The 13,288-nt window shown below is 49.7% G+C and overlaps 1 protein-coding gene across 2 annotated transcripts in view; it reads right to left on the bottom strand.

Moving 5' to 3' along the window:
• Positions 1 to 12,068, bottom strand: part of KIF14 (kinesin family member 14) — a 109,665-nt gene extending 97,597 nt beyond the window's left edge. For both annotated transcript variants that reach the window (XM_077277757.1, XM_077277756.1), the window contains exons 1-2: positions 11,931 to 12,068; positions 7,925 to 8,877 (exon numbers count right to left, since the gene is read on the bottom strand). In XM_077277757.1, the coding sequence (XP_077133872.1) occupies positions 7,925 to 8,742 (818 nt within the window). In that variant the 5' untranslated portion in view covers positions 8,743 to 8,877; positions 11,931 to 12,068. The remainder of the gene's footprint in view (positions 1 to 7,924; positions 8,878 to 11,930) is intronic.
• Between the last annotated feature and the right edge of the window lie 1,220 nt (positions 12,069 to 13,288).

Here is a 13,288-nt window from a genome sequence, read left to right on the forward strand (position 1 = left end):
TTTAAAGGGATTGTCCAAGAAAAAACAACAGATGACCTTATCTGCAGAATGGGCCATCAAAAGGAGATAGGTGGGGGAAATATGAGATAGGTGGGGGTCCGACGTTTGACACCTCCACTGATCAGATGAAATTGCTCCAGTGGCTGCCGGATATAAGTGATGCATGAAGAAGAAGAGTGCAGCGCCATACATTGATTAGTGGCAGCTGCCAGGTACTGCACTTTATATAAGGGTACTGTCACACAGTGCAATTTTCGTCGCTACGACGGCACGATCCGTGACGTCGCAGCGTCGTATGATTATCGCTCCAGCGTCGTAGACTGCGGTCACACTTTGCAATCACGCCGCTGGAGCGATGCCGAAGTCCCCGGGTAACCAGGGTAAACATCGGGTTACTAAGCGCAGGGCCGCGCTTAGTAACCCGATGTTTACCCTGGTTACCAGCGTAAACGTTAAAAAAACAAACAGTACATACTTACATTCCGGTGTCTGTCCTCCGGCGTTCTGCTTCTCTGCACTGTGTAAGCACCATAGCCGGAAAGCAGAGCGGTGACGTCACCGCTGTGCTCGCTTTCCGGCTGGCCGGCGCTCACACAGTGCAGAGAAGCTGAGACGCCGGGGGACAGACACCGGAATGTAAGTATGTACTGTTTGTTTTTTTAACGTTTACGCTGGTAACCAGGGTAAACATCGGGTTACTAAGCGCGGCCCTGCGCTTAGTTACCCGATGTTTACCCTGGTTACAAGCGAACACATCGCTGGATCGCTGTCACACACAACGATCCAGCGATGTCAGCGGGTGATCAAGCGACGAAAGAAAGTTCCAAACGATCTGCTACGACGTATGATTCTCAGCAGGGTCCCTGATCGCTGCTGCGTGTTAGACACTGCGATATCGTAACGATATCGCTAGAACGTCACGGATCGTACCGTCGTAGCGATCAAAATTGCACTGTGTGACAGTACCCTAAGATGCAGACACATTCAACCCCAATGGAGACCAAAAGGTGAATGGGAGCTGAGGCAATATTGAACGTACACATGAAGTGTTCATCTACCACGATGCGATCACAGCCCGCCATAGCTGAGCGAGAACAGACATGTCACCTCTGCACTTATTTTTCTTATAGCATTTACTGGGTTTTCCATTTTTTCACTCAGAGTGCGATCCAAACAGACAGAAAAATTGATTGAAACCCACGTGCATCAGTTTTTTGTTTTACTTAATGATTCACAATGGAAATAAGATAATGACACTGCTCTACATTCATTTATCATTTCATGGAGTTTTAAAAAAGAAAAGATATAAAAAGGAACTACTTTGTGGCAAAAGAATAAGATCATTAAAAAGGGGTTTTCTGGTTAAAACAAGCTATCGCCTATTACTCACTTCCTACCGCTGGGACGTGCACCGATCGGCAGATCAGGAGACATATCCCTCTTACAAGATGGTGCGGCAAGTCGATGCACGACCACTACTTTATAAATTCCCTATCTAATATCTGGAAAAACCCAAGCACAGCACTCAGCAGCCCCATACAAAATGGTGGATCACGTGCTCGGCATTTCCATTCTTAGGCCGGGGTCACACTTGCGAATTCAGTGCGAGTCTCTCGCATCAATACCGGGCACTGCCGCCGGGCACTCGGGACCGGAGTGTGCGGCTACATAGAAATACATGGTATATAAATATAACCATAAGCCTCACAATATACTTGTTGCTGAGGGTAAATACCCCTCCCTGGATACCTCAAACAGGTCAAATAAAGAGGATAACTCCGATTAAATATAAAACACAAAAAAAGGAGTATAGAAATCCAAATCATCATTAAAATACAAACAAACCTTTATTATTCAATTGACAAACAATTTAAAATACACATATCATCATCATATATAATACACAATAAGGTAGAGAAATCAAAAGGGAGACTTTGAAGGTAGCCGGGTCAGGTACACACTGCAATATACATCCCAGACCAGAGTATCAGTGCAAAAAGTGGGAAGGATTATCTATGCCAGCTGGGACACAGTCATAAATAGTGTGATCCACTCTATTCACTGCCCATATAAAACGCTGCATACATAGCCCACCATTATAGTATCCTCATAGTAGTGATTATACACTTACCCATTGGTAGTTTTTAGTGGGGAGCAATCTGTACTTCACCCGGCGGCCCCGGACGCGCGTTTCGCGGAATGGCTTTCTCAACAGGGTTCACCTATTTCCTAGTCCCCTGTGTTTATATCTACCACACACCGGAAGCGTGCATGATGATCGGCGCATGCGCAGTGGCTCCCCACATCAGCGACACCTGTAGACCGTCAATACAGGGCGCACAGGGGCGGAAGTCCGCCGTGTGACGTCATAGACTGTGCGTCCTGCATGCTAGAGACGGTCGCCAGGGGAAGCCGATGCTAGGGGTATCCACCGCGCATGCGCACATACTAGCGGCCATTTTTATGTAGCCCAAAGGACGTGGCTATGTCTATAAAGGTATGGAAGCCTAAGTTATACTAAAGGGAGACCCATTATACTCTGCCGATGTGAAAAAAGTGCAAATGCAATGTAAATATCGGTATGAAACCACAATGTGCATATAACAATGGTAAAAAAATCCTAACATAGTAGTTCTACTAACGAAAAAAGAAGAATATAAAGTGCAGTGCTGTGTCTCCATCCAAACATATATATAAATACTTTAAAAACCATTAAGACCATAATAACAAATGGACACTACCAATTAACAAGTGCCAAAGTGACAATAAGGTCTCCAAAAATCTTCAGCTTCACTCCAAGGCCATCCAACAACGTAGCTGACGTCCGAATGAGTCATGGGATGCTAGGCCATCATGTATAAATAATAACAATATGCTAAAAAACACAAGGAACAGAAGGACAAATTAAAATGAGATTGGAGATATACATAAACATAGAGATAGGAAATCCGTGTCCGCCCCTACTGAATTTTGGCATATACAGAACGGACGGAGCAGTGGCAGAAGGGGGACACCATAACCTCCTTGGTCTCATAGGAAGGGAACAAAGCTGAGCTGTTCGTTCAGCCCTCTGGGGGCCATGGTGTCCAGGGTGATGATCCACTTGCACTCGCGTTGTGCAAGGATCTTAACCATGTTACCACCCCTGATACCACCATGGACCCTATCAATACCTCTAACTTTAAGGCCGGTGGGATTAGACCCGTGACACAAACGGAAATGTCTAGGAAGAGTTTTTAAACTGGATATATCCAAAGCCTCCTTTCCTGCCACTATATCTCGTACGTGTTCGCGTGTCCTAACTTTCAATTCCCTAGATGTGAGACCAATATAAATAAGAGAGCAGGGACACGTCGCATAATATATCACGTGGGTGGTATTACATGATATATACTCGCGTATCTTAAATTCCCTGCTCCCATTCGATGTCTTAAAGGTCCCACATCTCAGGATGTTAGGGCACGCGACACATGACCCGCAAGGGAAGCAGCCCTGTCTCGGGCCCCTTGTACCAAAAGGGTATCTGGTTTGAGCCACATAGTGACTGTTCACCAGATTATCCCTCAAATTTCTCCCCCTGCGTTGTGTCATCAAGGGGTACTGGGTTAGTTGGGAGGCCAAGATATTATCCGTAAGTAAAATAGGCCAATGTCTAGTAAGACTATCACGGATCAAATCCCACCGACAGTTAGACGTTGAGATAAACCTTACTTCTGAATCCCGACCTGATTTTTTAGTTTTGGCTTGACACAGTAAGTCCTCCCTACGTGCACTTCTCGCCCTTCTATATCCTGCCCTGATGCACCGATTGCTGTATCCCCGGGCTTTAAAGCGCTCAGCAAGAATAGTGGACTGTCTCTCGAAGCGGGTTTCCGTCGAGCACACCCGTCTGTTCCTCAAGAATTGTCCAACTGGGATGGCCTTAATCACTGAATAATTGTGTGCCGAAGAGGCATGTAATAGAGCATTCACGGATGTCTCTTTCCTGTATAAATCTGTCTCAATAGAGCCATCCTCGGCTACACATAGAGTGATATCTAAGAAATCAATTTTGTTCCTATGCCACGTGTATGTGAATTTTAGATTGAAATTGTTGTTATTAAGTTCCTGCATAAATTTGGTGAGGCTGGCCTCGCCACCGTTCCAAATCATAAGAACGTCATCAATGTAGCGAAACCAGCCCACCACCGGGTCCGCGGCATGTGCCCCATCACCCTGAAAAATGTGCCGTTCCCAAAAACCCAAAAATAAATTTGCATAAGATGGGGCACATGCCGCGCCCATTGCAGTACCTTGTATCTGTAAATAAAATCTGTCCTTAAACACAAAAAAATTGTGAGTTAAAACAAATTCCAACAATTCCAAAATAAATTCCAAAAAATGGCCATCCCAGTTCGTACTCTCGAGGAAAAAACGGGCGGCCCGCAGGCCATCCTCATGCCTGATGGATGTGTACAAGGACTCTATGTCAATAGTGACCAAAATCATCCCCGCCTCCAGAGACAGCCCCTCAACTCTCCTCAGCACATCAGTAGTGTCTCTGACATAGGAGGGCAAGGTCTCCACCAATGTCTTTAAGTAGAAATCTATAAACCTGCATGCATTTTCGCATAAACCTCCTATGCCAGAGACAATAGGACGGCCCGGTGGATTAACAGCATCTTTGTGCACCTTGGGCAGAACATAGAAGGTAGCAACCCTAGGAAATTTAGGCAATAACCCCTCTAGTATCTTTTTAAAAAGATACTAGAGGGGTTATTGCACAAAGATGCTGTTAATCCACCGGGCCGTCCTATTGTCTCTGGCATAGGAGGTTTATGCGAAAATGCATGCAGGTTTATAGATTTCTACTTAAAGACATTGGTGGAGACCTTGCCCTCCTATGTCAGAGACACTACTGATGTGCTGAGGAGAGTTGAGGGGCTGTCTCTGGAGGCGGGGATGATTTTGGTCACTATTGACATAGAGTCCTTGTACACATCCATCAGGCATGAGGATGGCCTGCGGGCCGCCCGTTTTTTCCTCGAGAGTACGAACTGGGATGGCCATTTTTTGGAATTTATTTTGGAATTGTTGGAATTTGTTTTAACTCACAATTTTTTTGTGTTTAAGGACAGATTTTATTTACAGATACAAGGTACTGCAATGGGCGCAGCATGTGCCCCATCTTATGCAAATTTATTTTTGGGTTTTTGGGAACGGCACATTTTTCAGGGTGATGGGGCACATGCCGCGGACCCGGTGGTGGGCTGGTTTCGCTACATTGATGACGTTCTTATGATTTGGAACGGTGGCGAGGCCAGCCTCACCAAATTTATGCAGGAACTTAATAACAACAATTTCAATCTAAAATTCACATACACGTGGCATAGGAACAAAATTGATTTCTTAGATATCACTCTATGTGTAGCCGAGGATGGCTCTATTGAGACAGATTTATACAGGAAAGAGACATCCGTGAATGCTCTATTACATGCCTCCTCGGCACACAATTATTCAGTGATTAAGGCCATCCCAGTTGGACAATTCTTGAGGAACAGACGGGTGTGCTCGACGGAAACCCGCTTCGAGAGACAGTCCACTATTCTTGCTGAGCGCTTTAAAGCCCGGGGATACAGCAATCGGTGCATCAGGGCAGGATATAGAAGGGCGAGAAGTGCACGTAGGGAGGACTTACTGTGTCAAGCCAAAACTAAAAAATCAGGTCGGGATTCAGAAGTAAGGTTTATCTCAACGTCTAACTGTCGGTGGGATTTGATCCGTGATAGTCTTACTAGACATTGGCCTATTTTACTTACGGATAATATCTTGGCCTCCCAACTAACCCAGTACCCCTTGATGACACAACGCAGGGGGAGAAATTTGAGGGATAATCTGGTGAACAGTCACTATGTGGCTCAAACCAGATACCCTTTTGGTACAAGGGGCCCGAGACAGGGCTGCTTCCCTTGCGGGTCATGTGTCGCGTGCCCTAACATCCTGAGATGTGGGACCTTTAAGACATCGAATGGGAGCAGGGAATTTAAGATACGCGAGTATATATCATGTAATACCACCCACGTGATATATTATGCGACGTGTCCCTGCTCTCTTATTTATATTGGTCTCACATCTAGGGAATTGAAAGTTAGGACACGCGAACACGTACGGGATATAGTGGCAGGAAAGGAGGCTTTGGATATATCCAGTTTAAAAACTCTTCCTAGACATTTCCGTTTGTGTCACGGGTCTAATCCCACCGGCCTTAAAGTTAGAGGTATTGATAGGGTCCATGGTGGTATCAGGGGTGGTAACATGGTTAAGATCCTTGCACAACGCGAGTGCAAGTGGATCATCACCCTGGACACCATGGCCCCCAGAGGGCTGAACGAACAGCTCAGCTTTGTTCCCTTCCTATGAGACCAAGGAGGTTATGGTGTCCCCCTTCTGCCACTGCTCCGTCCGTTCTGTATATGCCAAAATTCAGTAGGGGCGGACACGGATTTCCTATCTCTATGTTTATGTATATCTCCAATCTCATTTTAATTTGTCCTTCTGTTCCTTGTGTTTTTTAGCATATTGTTATTATTTATACATGATGGCCTAGCATCCCATGACTCATTCGGACGTCAGCTACGTTGTTGGATGGCCTTGGAGTGAAGCTGAAGATTTTTGGAGACCTTATTGTCACTTTGGCACTTGTTAATTGGTAGTGTCCATTTGTTATTATGGTCTTAATGGTTTTTAAAGTATTTATATATATGTTTGGATGGAGACACAGCACTGCACTTTATATTCTTCTTTTTTCGTTAGTAGAACTACTATGTTAGGATTTTTTTACCATTGTTATATGCACATTGTGGTTTCATACCGATATTTACATTGCATTTGCACTTTTTTCACATCGGCAGAGTATAATGGGTCTCCCTTTAGTATAACTTAGGCTTCCATACCTTTATAGACATAGCCACGTCCTTTGGGCTACATAAAAATGGCCGCTAGTATGTGCACATGCGCGGTGGATACCCCTAGCATCGGCTTCCCCTGGCGACCGTCTCTAGCATGCAGGACGCACAGTCTATGACGTCACACGGCGGACTTCCGCCCCTGTGCGCCCTGTATTGACGGTCTACAGGTGTCGCTGATGTGGGGAGCCACTGCGCATGCGCCGATCATCATGCACGCTTCCGGTGTGCGGTAGATATAAACACAGGGGACTAGGAAATAGGTGAACCCTGTTGAGAAAGCCATTCCGCGAAACGCGCGTCCGGGGCCGCCGGGTGAAGTACAGATTGCTCCCCACTAAAAACTACCAATGGGTAAGTGTATAATCACTACTATGAGGATACTATAATGGTGGGCTATGTATGCAGCGTTTTATATGGGCAGTGAATAGAGTGGATCACACTATTTATGACTGTGTCCCAGCTGGCATAGATAATCCTTCCCACTTTTTGCACTGATACTCTGGTCTGGGATGTATATTGCAGTGTGTACCTGACCCGGCTACCTTCAAAGTCTCCCTTTTGATTTCTCTACCTTATTGTGTATTATATATGATGATGATATGTGTATTTTAAATTGTTTGTCAATTGAATAATAAAGGTTTGTTTGTATTTTAATGATGATTTGGATTTCTATACTCCTTTTTTTGTGTTTTATAGAAATACATGGTGCATAGAAATACATGCAGCCGCACACTCCGGTCCCGAGTGCCAGCGTCAGTGCCGGGACTTCATGTGAATTTCTCGCATTGAACTTGCCAGTGTCACGTCGGCCTTACGGGGATAAAAGCTCGCCATTCTGCTGATCAGTGCAGGTCCATTACCTATCCCAAGTCCAATCACCTATGGATAGGTAAAAACATGTCTTCTCTGGTAAACTTTTTTAAATTTGCATCGTGACTTGTGTGGCACTCACAATGTGAGGTAGGTGATCTACTTACCTGCCACTAAATGGTCTGACTCTCACTGCTACAGTCACGGCACAGTTTTCTGCCTGGTGGCAATCATCCACTGTGGCAGCCTGATGACTACTCCTCTCAACTTCTCCATGCAGAGCTTCAGATGGAAAGCTTGCTTCCAGAGTCTTTTCCCCCTGGCCAACCATAGAACACACCTTTTTGTGGGCAGCCGGTAATGTTCCCACTGTACGTTTTGGTGTGACTGCCGGGCTTTTTATTTCCCGAGTCGATGCTGATCTCATCAGACCAGAGGTCCCACTCTTGGGTGTTTTTTGGTTCTCCAGATTTCCATTTTTTGCACCTGGTGTCCTAATGACGTCTTGGCCAAAACTGAGAACATTTTTGTCAGAATCTTTTCCCTTTGTGTTCTTCAAGCCTTGAAACTTTCCGTGATCTGATGATCCGTTCACATGCGGGTTTGCCAATCTAGGGCCAATGAAAAGAGATTTAGGATGGAGTGGTTTTCCGCTCACATTGGTCAGTTTACTCTTTAATTTGGTCTGACTGGCGGAATCATTGGTGCTAGTCACTGCTGGTGTCGGCTTGGACTTCTCAGTTGATTTTCCATTTTTCTCCAGATCATCATTTTCAGTGGATCCAGTTCTAGGCCGCCTCTGTAAAGTCAGACGCTTTTCCGGCTCATCCTGGTCCTGACACGGCTGCTCCACGTGAGGAGAACTCTTCACCATCATCTCCCTGCGCTGCAGCTTTAGGTTTCCAGGAGATCGGACATTGTTACATGCAGAAATGACGTATGTTCTGTTTATTTCTTTGCTAGGGTGGAAAACTTTATGTGACATTTCTGTCAAGTTTTAGATGCCACTTAGTAGGAAAAATTGGTTTTATCATTAAAGAATAATCACGTCTTCAAGAAGGTGAAAGCTCCCTCATCGGGCCCGAGGAGTTATCCATTGGATGCACTGGGCGCCATTATCCTGAAAGTAAGGAAACCATGCTTAGTGATCAAACATCGATTTATGCGTTATGGTTTGTGAAATATAGTGACGGGCCACTTTAATTTTGAAACCTAAAGGAACCAAGTCACTGAATAGTATAACATCAGTGGGGTCCATCCACTGGGGCCTGTATCTACCGGAAGGACAGGAAACTATTACCTCTGATATAATGGAGTGGCAATGTGCGTGGTTAAAGGGGTATTTCCATTGCCAAGATCCTATCCCAATATGTACTATGTGGAGGACAGCCCCTTCATGATATAAATGTTTGCTGATATAAATGTATGCTGATAAAAATAAAAAAGTTTTTACTGACCTCCCGTGCTGGCGCCATTCCCAAAGTTGGCACTCGCTCTCCTGGGGCTCCCGTGCTGGCGCCGTTCTCGCAGTGTCGGCACTCACTCTCCCGGGGCTCCCGTGCTGGCGCCGTTTACCCGCAGTGTTGGCACTCACTCTCCCGGGGCTCCCGTACTGGCGCCGTTCCTGCAGTGTCGGCATTCGCACTCCCGGGGCTCCCGTGCTGGCGCCGTTCCTGCAGTGTCGGCATTCGCACTCCCGGGGCTCCCGTGCTGCCGCCGTTCCCGCAGTATCGGCACTCCCTCTCCCGGGGCCCCCGTGCTGGCGCCGTTCCCACAGTGTGGGCACTCGCGCTCCCGTGCTGCCACCGTTCCCGCAGTATCGGCAATCGCTCTCCCGGGGCTCCCATGCTCGTGCCGTTTCCGCAGTGTGGGCATTCGCTCTCCCGGGGCTCCCGTGCTCGTGCCGTTTCCGTAGTGTGGGCACTCGCTCGACCGGGGCTCCCATGCTCGTGCCGTTCCCACAGTGTGGGCACTCGCTCTCCCGGGGCTTCCGTGCTGCCACCGTTCCCGCAGTATCGGCACTCGCTCTCCCGGGGCTCCGGTGCTGGCGCCGTTCTCGCAGCGTCGGCACTCACTCTCCCGGGGCTCCCATACTGGCTCCGTTCCCGCAGTGTTGGCACGCACTCTCCCGGGGCTCCCGTGCTGGCACCGTTCCCGCAGTGTGGGCACTTGCTCTCCCGGGGCTCCCGTGCTGGCGCCGTCCCAGCAGTGTGGGCACTCGCTCTCCCGCGGCTCCCGTGCTGCCACCGTTCCCGCAATGTGGGCACTCGCTCTCCCGGGGCTCCCATGCTCGTGCTGTTTACGCAGTGTGGGCACTCGCTCTCCTGGGGCTCCCGTACTGGCGCCGTTCCCGCAGTGTTGGCACGCACTCTCCCGGGGCTCCCGTGCTGGCACCGTTCCCGCAGTGTGGGTACTTGCTCTCCCGGGGCTCCCGTGCTGGCGCCGTCCCAGCAGTGTGGGCACTCGCTCTCCCGTGGCTCCCGTGCTGTCACCGTTCCCGCAATGTGGGCACTCGCTCTCCTGGGGCTCCCATGCTCGTGCTGTTTACGCAGTGTGGGCACTCGCTCTCCCGGGGCTCCCGTACTGGCGCCGTTCCCGCAGTGTTGGCACGCACTCTCCCGGGGCTCCCGTGCTGGCACCGTTCCCGCAGTGTGGGCACTTGCTCTCCCGGGGCTCCCGTGCTGGCGCCGTCCCAGCAGTGTGGGCACTCGCTCTCCCGAGGCTCCCATGCTCGTGCTGTTTACGCAGTGTGGGCACTCGCTCTCCCGAGGCTCCCGTTCTGCCACCGTTCCCGCAATGTGGGCACTCGCTCTCCCGGGGCTCCCATGCTCGTGCTGTTTACGCAGTGTGGGCACTCGCTCTCCCGGGGCTCCCGTACTGGCGCCGTTCCCGCAGTGTTGGCACGCACTCTCCCGGGCCTCCCGTGCTCGTGCTGTTTACGCAGTGTGGGCACTCGCTCTCCCGGGGCTCCCGTGCTGGCGCCGTTCCCGTAGTGTGGGCATTCGCTCTTCCAGGGCTCCCGTGCGGTTGTTGTGACATGTGACTCAGGTGCCCAATCAGCACCGGGGTTACTGTCCCCACCTTCTGTTGAATTGAAAATGAAGAGGAAGTGAGATCAGCTGCAGCCCAGACTTAGGCCACATGTTCAATTTGCCTGGAGGCAGGGACAGTGATGACAGTACTGACTGGGCGCCAGAATCACGTTACAGCCGCGAGTGCTGACACAGCTAGAATGGCGCACCCACAGGAGGGGAGTATGAGCTTTATTATTTTAGTGGGACCAAGCAAGGGGTATGAGAAGGGATTGTCCAAGTGGTGGGCAACTTCTTTAATATTATTAGCAAATACTTTCAATTAGGCATGTAGTATAGTTCTTCAGATTCGCTATGTGTTTTACCTCATGCAGGCATTGCCGTAGCTTAGGTATCCATGGTTACGACCCACTCATACAGTGCCAGTTACCCAGCGGTCAGAACCATGGCTATCTAAGCTACTGCAATGCCTGCATGAGGTAAAACACATAGTGAATCTGAAGAACTATACTACATGTTTAATTGGACGTGTTGCTAATATTATTATTATTACACCTACTACATATTGGGACAGGATCTTGGAGATGGCAATACCCCTTTAATCATCTGTATGAGAGAAAGCAGAGCTCAGCAGCCCCACAGGGCAGGGACAGAGCACTTATTATGGCGCCTTCTGCCCAGAGATAAATGATGGAAAGGAGGCGGCGTAACAAGGATAAAATGGCAACTTCCAGACAAAGCAGAGCTAGGCTGTGCGACAGCAGGAGATGGTGTAAAACAATAATAATACCTTTACTACTGGGCATCGGCACCAAGCCTGCAGTTATGAGGTCACGTCTATGGTCACATGACCACTGCAGACAATCGCTGACCTCTGCACTGACACTTGCATTTACATCATATGACTGCTGGGGCCAGTGATTGGCTGCAGCAGTCACTGTCAGGTAATTAATCACTGCTCTAGATGTATGTCAAATCCCGACCATCGCCACCAGTATAACACGGATATCAGCCATGGCTTCCTGCACACTGTCCCTGTGGATGAGGCAGCACCAGCCGCACGTCCCGTACGTGACCAGGGAGCCGCCCAGACCGTGTAGGGACCAGCGGCATCGCGCACCGCCGGCACGGAGCGGGTTACCTCGGCTTCCAGGCGCAGCAGTCTTCTACCTTCTTCCGTTTGCCAACAAGCCAGTCATTTCGAATTCCCCTCTGTCCGTTCTGATTGGTAGAACGGCTGACACGGCTTGCTGGTGACGTCATACGTTCCGCATTCGGAAGTTGAGCCCGTGTCGGCCATATTTGTTAGTGGACTCCGACCTCAGTTTAGAACTTGCAGCAATGGGTGACGTGCGGAGGCGCGGCCGGTGCTGCTGCTGTGCTGCACTGAGGGCGGTCTGTGTGGGTCTGGTCAGCGATGTGTACTGACAGCCAGTGCAGAGCGGCATAGGCTGTATACACTGTACCACCCACACACAGGCCGTATACACTGTACCACCCACACACACAGGCCGTGTACAGTGTACCACCCACACACACAGGCCGTGTACAGTGTACCACCCACACACACAGGCCGTGTACAGTGTACCACCCACACACACAGGCCGTGTACAGTGTACCACCCACACACACAGGCCGTGTACAGTGTACCACCCACACACACAGGCCGTGTACAGTGTACCACCCACACACACAGGCCGTGTACAGTGTACCACCCACACACAGGCCGTGTACAGTGTACCACCCACACACACAGGCCGTGTACAATGTACCACCCACACACACAGGCCGTGTACACTGTACCACCCACACACAGGCCGTGTACAGTGTACCACCCACACACACAGGCCGTGTACAGTGTACCACCCACACACACAGGCCGTGTACAGTGTACCACCCACACACACAGGCCGTGTACAGTGTACCACCCACACACAGGCCGTGTACAGTGTACCACCCACACACACAGGCCGTGTACAGTGTACCACCCACACACACAGGCCGTGTACACTGTACCACCCACACACACAGGCCGTGTACAGTGTACCACCCACACACACAGGCCGTGTACAGTGTACCACCCACACACACAGGCCGTGTACAGTGTACCACCCACACACACAGGCCGTGTACAGTGTACCACCCACACACACAGGCCGTGTACACTGTACCACCCACACACACAGGCCGTGTACAGTGTACCACCCACACACACAGGCCGTATACAATGTACCACCCACACACACAGGCCGTGTACACTGTACCACCCACACACAGGCCGTGTACAGTGTACCACCCACACACACAGGCCGTGTACAGTGTACCACCCACACACACAGGCCGTGTACAGTGTACCACCCACACACACAGGCCGTGTACAGTGTACCACCCACACACAGGCCGTGTACAGTGTACCACCCACACACACAGGCCGTGTACAGTGTACCACCCACACACACAGGCCGTGTACACTGTACCACCCACACACACAGGCCGTGT

The sequence above is a fragment of the Ranitomeya variabilis genome, chromosome 8 (assembly GCF_051348905.1).
Source record: "Ranitomeya variabilis isolate aRanVar5 chromosome 8, aRanVar5.hap1, whole genome shotgun sequence".
NCBI lineage: Eukaryota > Metazoa > Chordata > Amphibia > Anura > Dendrobatidae > Ranitomeya > Ranitomeya variabilis.